Source organism: Colius striatus, chromosome 4 (genome assembly GCF_028858725.1).
Source record: "Colius striatus isolate bColStr4 chromosome 4, bColStr4.1.hap1, whole genome shotgun sequence".
NCBI classification, from domain to species: domain Eukaryota; kingdom Metazoa; phylum Chordata; class Aves; order Coliiformes; family Coliidae; genus Colius; species Colius striatus.
Window position 1 is genome coordinate 51,921,970 of NC_084762.1, and position 12,829 is coordinate 51,934,798.

The 12,829-nt window shown below is 39.8% G+C and overlaps 1 protein-coding gene across 9 annotated transcripts in view; it reads right to left on the reverse strand.

Annotated features, from left to right (window-relative positions):
* TRAPPC8 (trafficking protein particle complex subunit 8) overlaps positions 1 to 11,482 on the reverse strand; it is a 56,904-nt gene extending 45,422 nt beyond the window's left edge. For 8 of the 9 annotated variants that reach the window (XR_009818604.1, XM_061994987.1, XM_061994984.1 and 5 more), the window contains exons 1-2: positions 11,125 to 11,482; positions 2,259 to 2,453 (exon numbers count right to left, since the gene is read on the reverse strand). Coding sequence is in view for 8 of the 9 variants with exons in the window: in XM_061994987.1 (XP_061850971.1) it covers positions 2,259 to 2,453; positions 11,125 to 11,281 (352 nt within the window). In the remaining variant the exon portion in view is untranslated. Of the gene's footprint in view, positions 1 to 2,258; positions 2,454 to 10,757; positions 11,049 to 11,124 lie in introns of those variants that run through there. The other variant, XM_061994985.1, reaches the window with a different exon arrangement.
* Positions 11,483 to 12,829: the final 1,347 nt, after the last annotated feature.

Below are 12,829 nucleotides of genomic sequence, written 5' to 3' on the forward strand. Positions count from 1 at the left end.
TCTGTCATATTCCTGCATTGCTATATGCCAGCATTAATATCATGTAGCCTTGAACAAACATAGTGAGGGAAGTGATCCAGCTGAAAACTTACTTGAGAGAAGAAAAAAAAATGTAAGCCTTTGGCAGGTTCACTTTTCCTCATTCTCCACATATATCAGTACATGGGAGAAGCACGCAGGGATGAACAAAAGCACCCCTTCAGAAATTGACCAGGTCTCTCATTGCAAGATTATGGAACTATGATACTACTAAACAACAAGTAAAACAAAGGAAGATTATAAACAATTAAACCAATTCACCACTGCAGCTCCAAAACTTTTCTAAACCAAGAGCAGGAAGGAGTATGATCCCAGCACCAGAAACACTCATACATGACTTTCTCAAAGTTTGTGTCTTCCTTCCAAGTAAGCTACACTTGATTATCATTAAAGATTAAGGAGATATGTTTTAATATTGCTATCCTAGAAAACTAATTCATCAAAAGAAAAAACAAGTTAAAGAACAGATTAGATTACTTCAGTTTGACATTCTATGACAAAAGACTATGTTTTATTGTCAAGAATTAATGTTTCCATTGGTTTCCAATAAAATGCTCTACTAAAGTTGAAAAAAATACATTTCTTGGTAAAAGATCATGGTTTTCTAAGCACAAAAGAAACTCTATCTGACAAGCTAGGGACTTCTTCACATCCTCCTACAAAGTAACAAGTTCCAACTTTCATAAAGAACACTGCCAGTGTTTTGTACTGAAGCCCTAAAATGAGATACCACAAAACTACAAAGTTGTTATATGACTTTGTCCTTCCGCATGGTCATATACAGCTTATACATCTCTCCGTCTTGTCAAACACCCAATCTGAACTGAAGTAAGAATCTAAACATTGAGAAATAGCGATAGTCAAGTGGAACCATTTATACATTTGAGACTCAAGTATCAAATAAGGAAAACAAAGAAGTTATTTCCCTCCACAACTACAAAGCGTGGCTTGATAAAGTAACTATTTTTCTTCCCTTCTTCCAATATCTCACTTAAAAACTGAGATCATTAGAAATATTACAGAAAACTCCCTTCACTGGAAGATCCTAAGAAAGCAGAATGATTTCAGTCTCTACAACTGAAGCAGACTTTCCCCTCAAAGAAAAAAAAAAAAGAAAAAAAAAGAAAAAAAAAATCACTAACAGTAATTCACCAATTTCAAATAAACAAGGGCATGGAGACTGAAAAAGGGTACAGTTTCCAACAGCTCTCAAAAAATAGCTTTTCCATGCTCAAGCCTTTTTTCACTTGTATCAATTTTTCACATCAAGTTGAAGATACAGCTTGTAAATTAGGTACCAAAGATGTAGAAAGATGTAGGTTTTCTTTACTAACATTAAAAAAAAATCAACATACTATAGCATCAGTTACTAATCCTCATGAAGTTTTGTCAGTCTTTTGCTATAGCAGAGACCAATTCCCCACTGCACACTGAACTTCAGATTCAATAATTACTCATGCTCAAATAGGGCAATGCATACATGCTTTGAATTCAAGTATGTACTCAAAGGCTTTAATGGATTAGGGTCTTAATTGGGAGGAGTTTAATCTTCTTAGCTCTCAAGATCAGGTCTCATTTTTTATTGTTCACCATGCCCTATCCCTTAGAGAGCTGTAAAAGGCATTTTTAGAAAATTCTAGCCATTTTTTACAGTGAAATATGAAGCATTCCATTTCATAGAAAAAAGAGAGACACGGAATCATGCACATTTCCTCAAAACCTTTTTTCCTTAAAAAAATTATGACAACTTTATAAACTCTATACATTAAGCAATAAGTAAAATTAAAAACAAAAGTCAGTGAGGACTAACTTCAACATAAAATTGCACTTCAGTACCAACATTATAAATAAGTTCTGATATTTGTTCAACCAAGTGTAAGAAGGCAGTGTATTAGTTTTGTAACAAGAAAATCTCTCATCTGATGAGCTATTAACACAACCAAAGCATGAGTATTTTCTATATTAACATAATATGGTGACTTAACACAAGTTCAGGAAAACTGCAACATAAGGAAACATTAAGAATTATTAATTAAGCTCACCCACTCTTACAGCATTGTATAAAACTATAATTATTTTATAAATATGAAATTTCATAAAAGCAATGACTCAAAACTAATCAACTCTGAGTAACTTCAATACATGCCATGAGATTGAAGTCAAGGTTAGAAACTTTAAATTCCAGTTTCAGTTACAAAAAATACAGTATCATTACATACCACTAATGTTGAGATCATAGTCTCCAGCTGTGATGACATTAGCTACTAGTCCTTCAGCAGGCTGACTGACAGATACAACATCATTCAAAAGCTTTCGAATGGCACCAGGCTGAGGGGGGTGAGTAATAATGTTGTTGACAGCAATCTTCAAATTTTTTATTATGTGAAGCTGATTATTAGGATCTCTCATGTGAACTAAAAAAAAAAGAAAAAAGAAAAAAATAGGCTTTTTTCAGGAATATAACAGAGTTAATGTAGTTACCATAAATTAGTATTTCTCCAACATATTTTTATTTAAAGATTATTTCTTCACTAAACCTTTCTTTCCACCATCAAGTTTAGATCACAGTCCATAATACCCAAGTACCAATAATGGAGTGGGGGGAAGGCAAAACCAAAAAATTACTTAATATTCAACATCTCATCAGTCTGCCTAGATGAGCCTAAACACAGCACAGCATCTTATCTTATAAGGATATTCATTTTGAATAACAAAGTCCTCAAAATCCATGCCCTACACCACCGCACTCCCATCCTTACAGAACATAACTTGTTTAGAAAGCCTATAGAGACCACATACGGATTTCAGGTAATATCTTATGTTCCAAGAAACCACCAGTTTCCATGAAAACCTCAAGATACAATACTAGAATTCAAGAAACTTGACAGGGATAGCACAGCATTAACGCATCCAAAATTAATTAAAATACCCTTTATTTTTAATACTGTAGTGTGATTATCTTAAGTTTGTTCGGTGTGGGTTTGAGTTTTCTTTAAATAAATGGTTTTACAACTCCCTTAGTCTCCAAATGGCATCACACAACTGATTTATCTTAATACAATGTTATTGAAATTACATTTCTTGAGCGACAAACTTATGGTTAAAATTAATCAACTAAAATAAAGTCAATGTTAGTAACACCAGAATTCCTGAGTCACTTTTAAAAGAAGTGACTGTTTAAAAGCTAGGAAAAGTCTTATGAATACTAAATATTTATTTCAAAATTTATTTCAGAATTTCAGGGTTTTGGCTGACAAACAATGGATCATTGCATACAACCTCAAAAACAAACAAAAAAATCCAAAGAATGCAGTGAAAGTGTCCACAGATCTAGTGCTTATGACAGCATTCCAAACAGCTGGCATATAAGTTATTGGTGTAGAGAGGTTGCTTATTTAGAATAAGTGAAGTAGATTGTTACCAAAGAAAACAACATTCAAAAAAAACCCCAAAAAACAAAAACAAAAAAAACCCCAACACATTTGTTATTAAGATGAGCATTTAAAAGGGCAAAATCAGCCTTATGTTACTAGCACATAGTAACTTACACTGTTTTGGCTTTGTGTTGCTTATCCAACAAAATATTTTCCTCTCATTAAGGCCAACTTCTCCAAGAAAGCTGTCAGACAGAAAATACAACCAAAGAGTCCCAAGCCCATGCAAAGGGATCAATACCATGCCCAAAGGACAAGGCAGAAGCAAAGATCAGTAAGATGATTAACAAAAAACAGTATTTAACTGAAAGCCAAATTCAAAATTCGATATGACTGTGACAGCCATATGTAGAATGCCTTCATTTTCTGTATGTTAAAAAAAACAAAAGGAAAATTTAACTTTCTTTAATGATCCATGATTGCTTTTCTTCTCCATGTCCCTGTTTTGCTAAAAAAAAAAAAAACCCACCAAAAAACATCCACATACTGAAACAAAAAAGTTTCAGTCTCCTAAAAGGCAAAAAATAATTCATAACAAAAAAAAAACCCTACATGGATTTTTCATTATTTTGTTTGGTGGTTTTAGGATTGGGGATTTTTTGTTTGGTTGGGTTTTGGAGGGTTTTAGTTTTTTGCCCCCCTGCACAGGTGTACTGGCTCACCTTCCTACTTTAGGTCTAGCTCTGCTATGTTTTCATTGAAGTCTGATTGGTCTGCACTTTAACAGGGCCAACTTTCGCCGTTTCAAGCAATTTCTACAGGAGACAGGGTACCAGAAGGCAAAGGGGCCTAAGATAGTTGGTCTGTATTCAAAGATCCAGTGAGTAAGAAATCAAGAAAGGGAGTCAGGAGACCTGCATGGTTAAACAGGGAACTGTTGGGCAAACTCAAGTGGAAAAAGAGAGTCTATAGTTCACAGAAAGAAGGGACAGCCACTTGGGATGAATATAAGATAGTTGTCAGAGAATGCAGGGAGGCAACTAGGAAAGCTGAAACCTCACTGGAGTTGTGCCTTGCAAGGGAGGTCAAGGATAACAAGAAAGCCTTCTTCAAATACATCGCAGACAAAACTAACACTAGAGGCAATGTAGGCCCACTGTTGAATGAGGTGAGTGCCCTGCTGACAGAGGTTACAGAGAAGGCAGAGTTACTAAATGCCTTCTTTGCCTCTGTCTATACTGCTGGAGACTGTCCTCAGGAGCCCCAGACTTCAGAGGAAGTCAGGTTAAAGGAGGAGTTTTGTTTGGTTGGTGAGGACTCGGTTAAGGATCAATTGAGCAATGTGGATGTACATAAATCCATAGGCCCCGATGGGATGCACCCACAGGTGCTGAGGGAGCTGGTGGAAGTCATTGCTAAATCACTCTCCATCATCTTCAGTAAGTCATGGAGAACAGGAGAGGTGCCTGAGGACTGGAAGAAAGCAAATGTCACTCCAGTCTTCAAAAAGGGCAAGCAGGAAGAGTTGGGTAACTACAGACCAGTCAGTCTCACTTTCATCCCTGGAAAGGTGATGAAACGACTCATCCTGGGGGCTGTCTCCAGGCATTTAAAGGACAAGACAGTCACTAGGAGCAGTCAACATGGTTTTACCAAAGGGAAGTAATGTTTTACCAACCTGATATCTGACATCTACATCTTTTATGTAGATGTAACCAGGTGGATAGATGGTGGTAGTGCAGTGGATGTGGTTTATTTTCATTTCAGTAAAGTATTTGACACCATCTCCCACAGCATCCTTATGGCAAAACTGAGAAGGTGTAGGCTAGATGACCAGTTAGCAAGGTGGATTGTTAGCTGGTTGAAGGGAAGAAGGCAGAGTCATGATCAATGACGAAGAGTCTAGTTGGAGGCCTGTATCTAGTGGAGTCCCTGGGGGTCAGTGCTGGGACTGGTACTGTTCAATCTGTTCACTAATGACCTTGATGAGGGAGCAGAGGGCACTGTCAGAAAGTTTGCTGATGATATCAAACTGGAGGGAGTGGCTGACATACCAGAAGGCTGTGCCCTGGACAGGCTGGAGAGTTGAGTCGTGAGAAATCTAGTAAAATTCAACAAGGACAAGTGTAGAGTATTACATCTGGGAAAGAATAACCCCATCTACCCCACATAAAGGATGGAGAATAAACTGTTACTCTAAGAGTAGTATAGGGGAAAGGGACCTGAGGGTCTTGGTGGGTTGAGAGAGGTTCTCCTCTCCCTCTACTCCGTCCTCATGAAACTGCATCTGGAATAGTGTGTCCAGTTCTGGGCCCCTCAGTTCAAGAAGTACACATAGCTACTGGAGAGAGTTCAGCACAGGGCCACAGATGATAGAGTGATGCATCCTCCTTATGATGACAGACTGGGGGAGCTGAGGCTCTTTAGCATGGAGGAGGAGGAGACTGGGGGGTGATCTCATTAATGTTGAGAAATATGTAATGGGTGAGTGTCAGGAGGATGGAGCCAGGCTCTTCTCAGTGATGTCCAATGATAGGATAAGGGGCAATGGGTATAAGCTGGAACATAAGAGGTTCCAAAGAAACACAAGGAAAAACTTCTTCACTGTGAGGGTGACAGAGCACTGGCACAGGCTGCCCAGGTGGGTTGTGGAGTCTCCTTCTCTGGAGACATTCAAAACCCACCTGGATGAGTTCCTGTGTGATCTACTCTAGGAGGTCCTGCTCTGGTAAGGGGGTTGGACTAGATGATCTTTCAAAGTTCCTTTGAACCCTCAAGATCTTGTGATTCTGTGCAATCTCCTTTGTATCTTACAAAGTTACATTTTACTATAACCAATAATTTGAGCCTCAAATGACTCAAATGCAATACTCTGTAGAATCTTTGTGAAACTTGCTCCCTCAAGCCATCTGTTTTTACAAAAGCATTCGTAAAATTTTTAACAGATACTACAACTCTGGGTATGCTCTAACTTTTCATGTAATTTTCTCTATTTCAAACCACAAGTACCAGCAAGTCATCTGGCACTGGCACATTTTATTTTCACAAATCACTGTATAGCACACAGAGACCAGGACAAAGGAAAATAATTTTCTTCTCCTTGTCTTGCAATGAACCAGAAAACTCACATTGTGAAGGTTTGAAACTGAGCCTTGAGTCCCTTTGGGTCTGGAGAGCACTCCACACCTTTTCCATAAGTCCTCTGACAAGTAAAAACTACGCAGACAGAGACAGGTTATACTACTGCATTTACAGTCCCTCTTGGTTGTTAAAGCAGATTTCTATCACAGCTAAAGTCTGGACAAGCATAGTTCTACCCTTGGTCATACACTCACTCCCAACCTTTAGTCAGCCCAGAGGCTCACAGAAAAACACAGTGAAGCAGTTTAGAGACCTGACCCTGTCCAAAACAATCTAAAAACTTGTTGGTTTTCTTCAGCTGTACAGTTCAGATTGAACTGGTTCATCATAAGGCTGTAACAACAAAGAGGGCTGTTCTGCTGTCAAAACAGTTCAGTATTTCTATCGGAAAGCTGAAGAGGAGGAATTTTTTTAAAAGAAAACTTATTTGTTAGGTAAATTGTCAACCTTACTGCCACATCATTATTGAAAAGATCAGATTTAAAGCAAGCAGGAAGGACTATCAACTAAGAAACCAGTTTGCCTTTACCGGTACATCCAAAACACTAAAACACATCCTTGTTGTCCCTGATAAAATATAATAGTGATTATAATGAAGAACAAACATATTTCCATACAGGACATAGATGACATTTCTGGTATATGTGCAATGCTAAGGACTGACACAAAGGACATACTTGGAACCCCACAAAGCTCTTGCCTTAATTCCTAATAAAAAAAATTCTAATGCTGTAAGTTTCCTTCAAGTGTCCCAAGATCATTTCAGGAAGTATTTTGCAAGAAGTGGGACTAGTAACATGTAACAGCACAAGATCTTTCTTATCAGAAGTTGAAAATATTTAGATATGAACTACAATACTCATGAACAAGAAATTCTTAATAACAAACTAAGCTCATCAAATAAACGCAGTGTTCTCATTCTATCTCCTCACTTCTGGCACATTGTAATAAGATTATCAGGAGCTCTTCCACTTTTTTTTAAGGTATAAAATAATTTGGTCTAAGAGTAACCAAGGCTATCTTAAAGTGACACACATTGAAGTCTACACTGTAATTCTCCCTTGTACCAAGACAGTATTAGTACAGACAGCATTTTTAAAGATTCTTAAAAATGCGATGCTATTTTAAAGTAAACCCACCCATATAATACTTAATTTGTTAAATTAGGCATCAATTATTACTATCCAACACAATAGCTCAAAATGACTGCCCCTTTGAGAATAAATGTGAAGGTATAATATGCACAATATACTTTTGATTTCCTTTATTAAAGAAAAACAGAAGTTTGGGAAAGGTTTTCATTTTGTTTTCCTCTACAGTCAAGGCTTACTGTGATAGTATCATCCCCCTGTAACCCTTTCTCTTTCAACAAAAAGTGACTTGTGAAAGTCAAGAAGTGAAATATTACAGCATGGAGCACTTTGAACCTGTGCTCAGGATTTCCTACCATCACAATTTGCTATATTGCAAGGGTGTTTTTGGCTACACCAACATAAGCAAGTTACTGCTATGCAGTAGTAGATTAATACTGATTAATGCAGAGCGTCTCCCTCCCCCATCTACAATATGTATATTTGTGAGGTTCTAATTGAAATTAGATATAATCCTGTCTCCTCAAACTGAGAAAGCACAAGCACGATGTGGTTTAACACTACATGAAGAATCAAGCAGTGGTTCCAGGCCTTCACATCTCTTAACATATGCAGAGCAATTGATACACGCACAGTGGAAAGCTCAGCTTAGTTTCTGTGCATCAGAACTGGTCTGTATATAAATCAGGAGATTCATTTCATAACTGCACTGCTTCTCCAAGCAGGAACACTGATGAACTTGTAGCCTTCAGTAGACTTATAAGCTATGTAAATCCTAAGATACAGAGAAAAAATCTGTATTGTAACTGTACTAAAAATGTAGCAGCCAATCAGTGACCGAGGTCTTCAAATTATGGAAGAGTTTCAGAAGCCACACACATACTTCAAAGTTTTCAAAAATACAAGGGACAGCTTATTTCTGAATAGAAAAAATGCTAATCAACTCAATTTTACATTACAAACTCAATGAAATGGCCAATAAGATCCAAGTAATAATTAAAAAGAAAGGACAGCAATTCATGCTCCCTTAAGAAAACCTGCTTGAAAGCTAAGACATCAAAACAATATTAAGCAATGAAACATACAGTTGTGCAGGCATGTGCATATACAGACATGGTGCTGCAGCACAATCAGATCATTAGTCACACTTCTATCTTAACCAGAGATGAAAAGCACCATTGAAAAATTTACTTTTGTTACAAATTTTGGTCAAATCTGTAACAGTAGACCAATTTAAAAACTCATCCCATGTCTCCAGGTCTTGTGCACAGGATACAGTTAACAGCAGGACTATACAACAGCACTTGTGCAGACTCCAGTAAGCATGTTTTCCTGTCACAGAGCTCCACAAACTCTGGAGCTGGAGAAATTGCTCTCTGCTATACAAACTCATGAAAAAATTTGTTGCACTGAACTATTCTTCTGCCTGAATAAAATGCCTAGTACTGCTTTCCTAACCCTCAGGCATGCTTGCTTGCCCCTTAAAAAATTACATATAGCAAACAGTAATGTTTTTATTTCCATGTGGCTAGAAAAGGAAGTCACACAGGCTCGCAGCCTGTTGAATCAGAACATATACAGTAGTACGACAACAAAATCCACTGTACCAAGCTTTGGTTTCTTGGTTCCTTGACCTTTGGGTCAGGTTTTGAACACAGTGGTTCAGACTGTTGAAGTTAGGCAGCTTACACCCAACAGGAAGGATATTCCTTCTCAAAGATTTCTCACAGTGACCAGAGCTGCAAAATTAGGATATGAAAACTGTATCACAAGGATTTAGACGCAGTTTATGAAAAGTGTTCATTTATACTATGTATATATACATAATGAGGCTTGCAGAAGACCATTTACAAAATTACTATGAAGTTATACATATCAATCAGTGGAGTTTTCCTTCAAGAGTTTTTAAAAGAATACAAAAAACAAGTATCAGTCTCTCAAGTAATAAGCTCAAAATTTTACATCAAGGGAGGGAGTCTAATCTTTAGCAACAACTAACTTGATAAAAAAGGAGTGGAGACTAGTTTGTTTTTTAAGCATTGACATACTATTGAGGTCTGCATTACACAGGGAACACTGAGGATAGTTCAGGTTTGCAAGTTCCTGAACTGTTACAATAGCTGGAAGAAAAAAAGTTTACAACTAAACAAAACCAGAATTAACTATTCTTCAGAGTGAACGCTTCATTTTGAATAGTCTACTTGGTTTTGTTTGTTGGATCTACTTAAAAAAGTCAGTCACCAAAAAATCTGAAGAGATATTTAATTAACTTGAGAACTCTAAGGATGTGAACATCTGCACTTATTCCTATCTTTGCTGCATTGTCACACAGTTAATAAGTGTTTCAAAACAAAGGGAAAAACATTTATAAACAAGTTACAGTTAAGTTATTCAGATTTGCTACAGAATTAAGTCTGACTTTTAACACATGCTAGCTTTTAATCTGGTATCATTACTTTAAATAGCAATGAAAAAAAATCTCAAGCAACAGTGCAAGCTTCATTTCTTGCACTGTTTCCTCAACATATAACATGATGTGACTGAAGCATGAGCTAAGTATCTGTCAGAAACCAAATCTGACAAATACCACTGCATTGCTATTCTGATGAACAGTTCTAGTCCAGTTACTGTCCTGCACACTATTCTGACAAGCAACAGCTTGAAAAGCATAGCTTAGTAAAACATAAAAACAAACAAAAAAAAATCTACAAAAAAGGTGAGTTAAAGCATTACAGTAAAAAATCCTATTGTATTTCTTAAGTGGTCAGTTTCTAGTTTTGATGATATTTTACAGAGTCACTTCACTTATGGCACATTAGCAGATCAATTTCCACCTTCTCTTTGCACAGATCTTACAAAAATATCAATAAAAAAGTGTATATGTTAAGACTACAGGTGACAGAAAGCAAAGACATGCAACTGAAATTAGAACTAATGTTTGTGAAAGACTGACCATACTTTCAACAACTGGCCACTTTACTAACCTCATCACAAATGTGACATGCAAACTCTACAGCAAGAGTCAGCTACAAGTAATAGCCAGATAACAGTACAGTCATTTTAAAGAAATAAAGAGTCCGTTTGGGAGAGCTAGATTGACAGACACCTTTACCTTCAGCAGTGGCAGAGTGCTCTGTGATATCTCCAGGAGAAGTCTAATTTCCAAGGATCCACAGAAAAGACTGGTTCGAAAGAAATTCAATGGATTCAATAGCAGCACCCGGGGTAATCCGGGCAAGCGCGTGCCCTCGCAAAGCACGGCACAGCTCCTAACTCCCGGCCAGCCGACCGTAGACACGACCCCGGGGAAGGAGTCTCGCCTCCCGTCTCCGGCTCGCTCGAGCTCGCCGGGCAGCGCTGCTCCGTCTGGCCGGACAGGACCCCTCGACACCGAGAGGCCGCCGGATGGAAACGAGTGGCGCCGCCTTCCCCACACCGTGTCAACAAACCGCGCGTCCCGCCCCGCTGCCGGCACCCACCTTCCGAGGTAAGGCGGCAGAAGGGCTTCACCAGCTCGGCGAAGCTCAGGTTGTTCTTGCGGGTGAGCCTCTCCGCCTCCTCACTGCACAGCGTGGCCACCAAGGGTACGAATGAGTCCTGGATGAACTCCTGCACCGACTGCACGCACTGGGCCATCGCCGCCGTCGCCCGGGGGCCCCAACCGGCCCCGCCACCTTCTTCCGCTCCCCTCTACCCGACCCCGCCGGCTCCCCGTGCCCTTGTCCGCCCGCTGCCGCCGCCTCCCCGTGGCTCCTGCTCCGGCCGCCTGCTCCGACGCCGCGGCCGCCGACTGCTCAGCACCAAGCCAGCGCCGCCATATTGCACCTCAGCCGAGCCCCTCGGGTAGCGCCCGCTCCCGGCGGCCCCCGCGCTCGCTCATGTGATTGGCCGAAAGGGGCGGTGCCGGGGCGGGGAGCGCACAGGCGGAAGCGGGCGATGAGGGAGAAGCGACGGTGGCCGGGCGGGAAGTGGTGTGTGCGCGCACACATACACACACAAACATCCCCGTCCCCCGCTCCGCAGCCGTTGGTACGTTCCGAGGCGGTGGGGGCGGGGAGCCCCGCGGGACCCCCTGCGGCTGCTGCGCTTCCACGCGGGGCAGGGGCAGCCCGTGCGACCGGAGTTGGGAGCGGCACTAAAGAGCCCGTAAGCCTGGGGAAATCAAGCGCTGTAACAGTGCGCGATTTCAGCAGTACGGCTTGGAGATAATTAGCCGTTTGCGGAGTGTTCGACAGGCCTGCCAGAACCTCGGAGGATTTCTGAGTTGCTGAAGCCAATTCCGAGGCGGGACTTGAGAACGTGAGAGCACCGCTTCCTAAAGGGCAGATGTCAGAGGCATAAGTGTAACAGTTGCTTAGATTCGATGGGAGATCACACGTTATTTTTCAGATGCATGATTTACAAAAGCATAACGAGCTTTTCTCGTTATTTCTGTCAGTGCTAGAAGTACTCTTTATGGCGACTAATTTTCATGGTAAATATTAACGTGTAAGAACCTTAAAAGAAAAAAAAAAGCTCAAAAGGGAGATGAGGTTAGTCTTATAGCTGATATTACAGAATTAATACACACTAATTGAAAATCAAAACTGAGAAAAATAATATCCAAAGGACTGGTCTGGTTTCATACAGCTCTGCCACGTCATGAGCTGTGATGTCCTAAGACCATGTCTTTAAAAGGCCTGTCTCTTCTGTGCAGGTGGAATGCTGTTTATCCCAACTCAGCTGGATTTATTTGTTAAGGGAATTGAAATCAATGAAAAGTGGAGGCTTGTCCATCATGCCTGTTTGATACCTTTCCTGTTACTATTCTTTATTAAGTCCCACACAACAGAACCCAGGTAATCACTACTGAAGTGAAGAACTCTTTCGATCTGGTAGAATTCCTAACTGCTTTCCGTTAGCCATCCTTCCAAATAGCTGCACTCAATATAGCATAAAGAAAGGGTTTATCTATGCTTTATATACAACCTCTTTGCTACAGTATAGGGCTTTTTTAAAAGGCTATTCCGCGAGCTATTGGCATCTTTACACTCTGAATCTTTCAAGCACAAAGCTTGAAATTGAAATAGTATTTTGATGGGAAGTTTCTGAGGAACATGGGTATGCTAAAGGTAATGATCTCTTTTTGTGGTTGGACTTGATCTTAAAGGTCTTTTCCAACTGTAATGATTCTATGACTGAGAA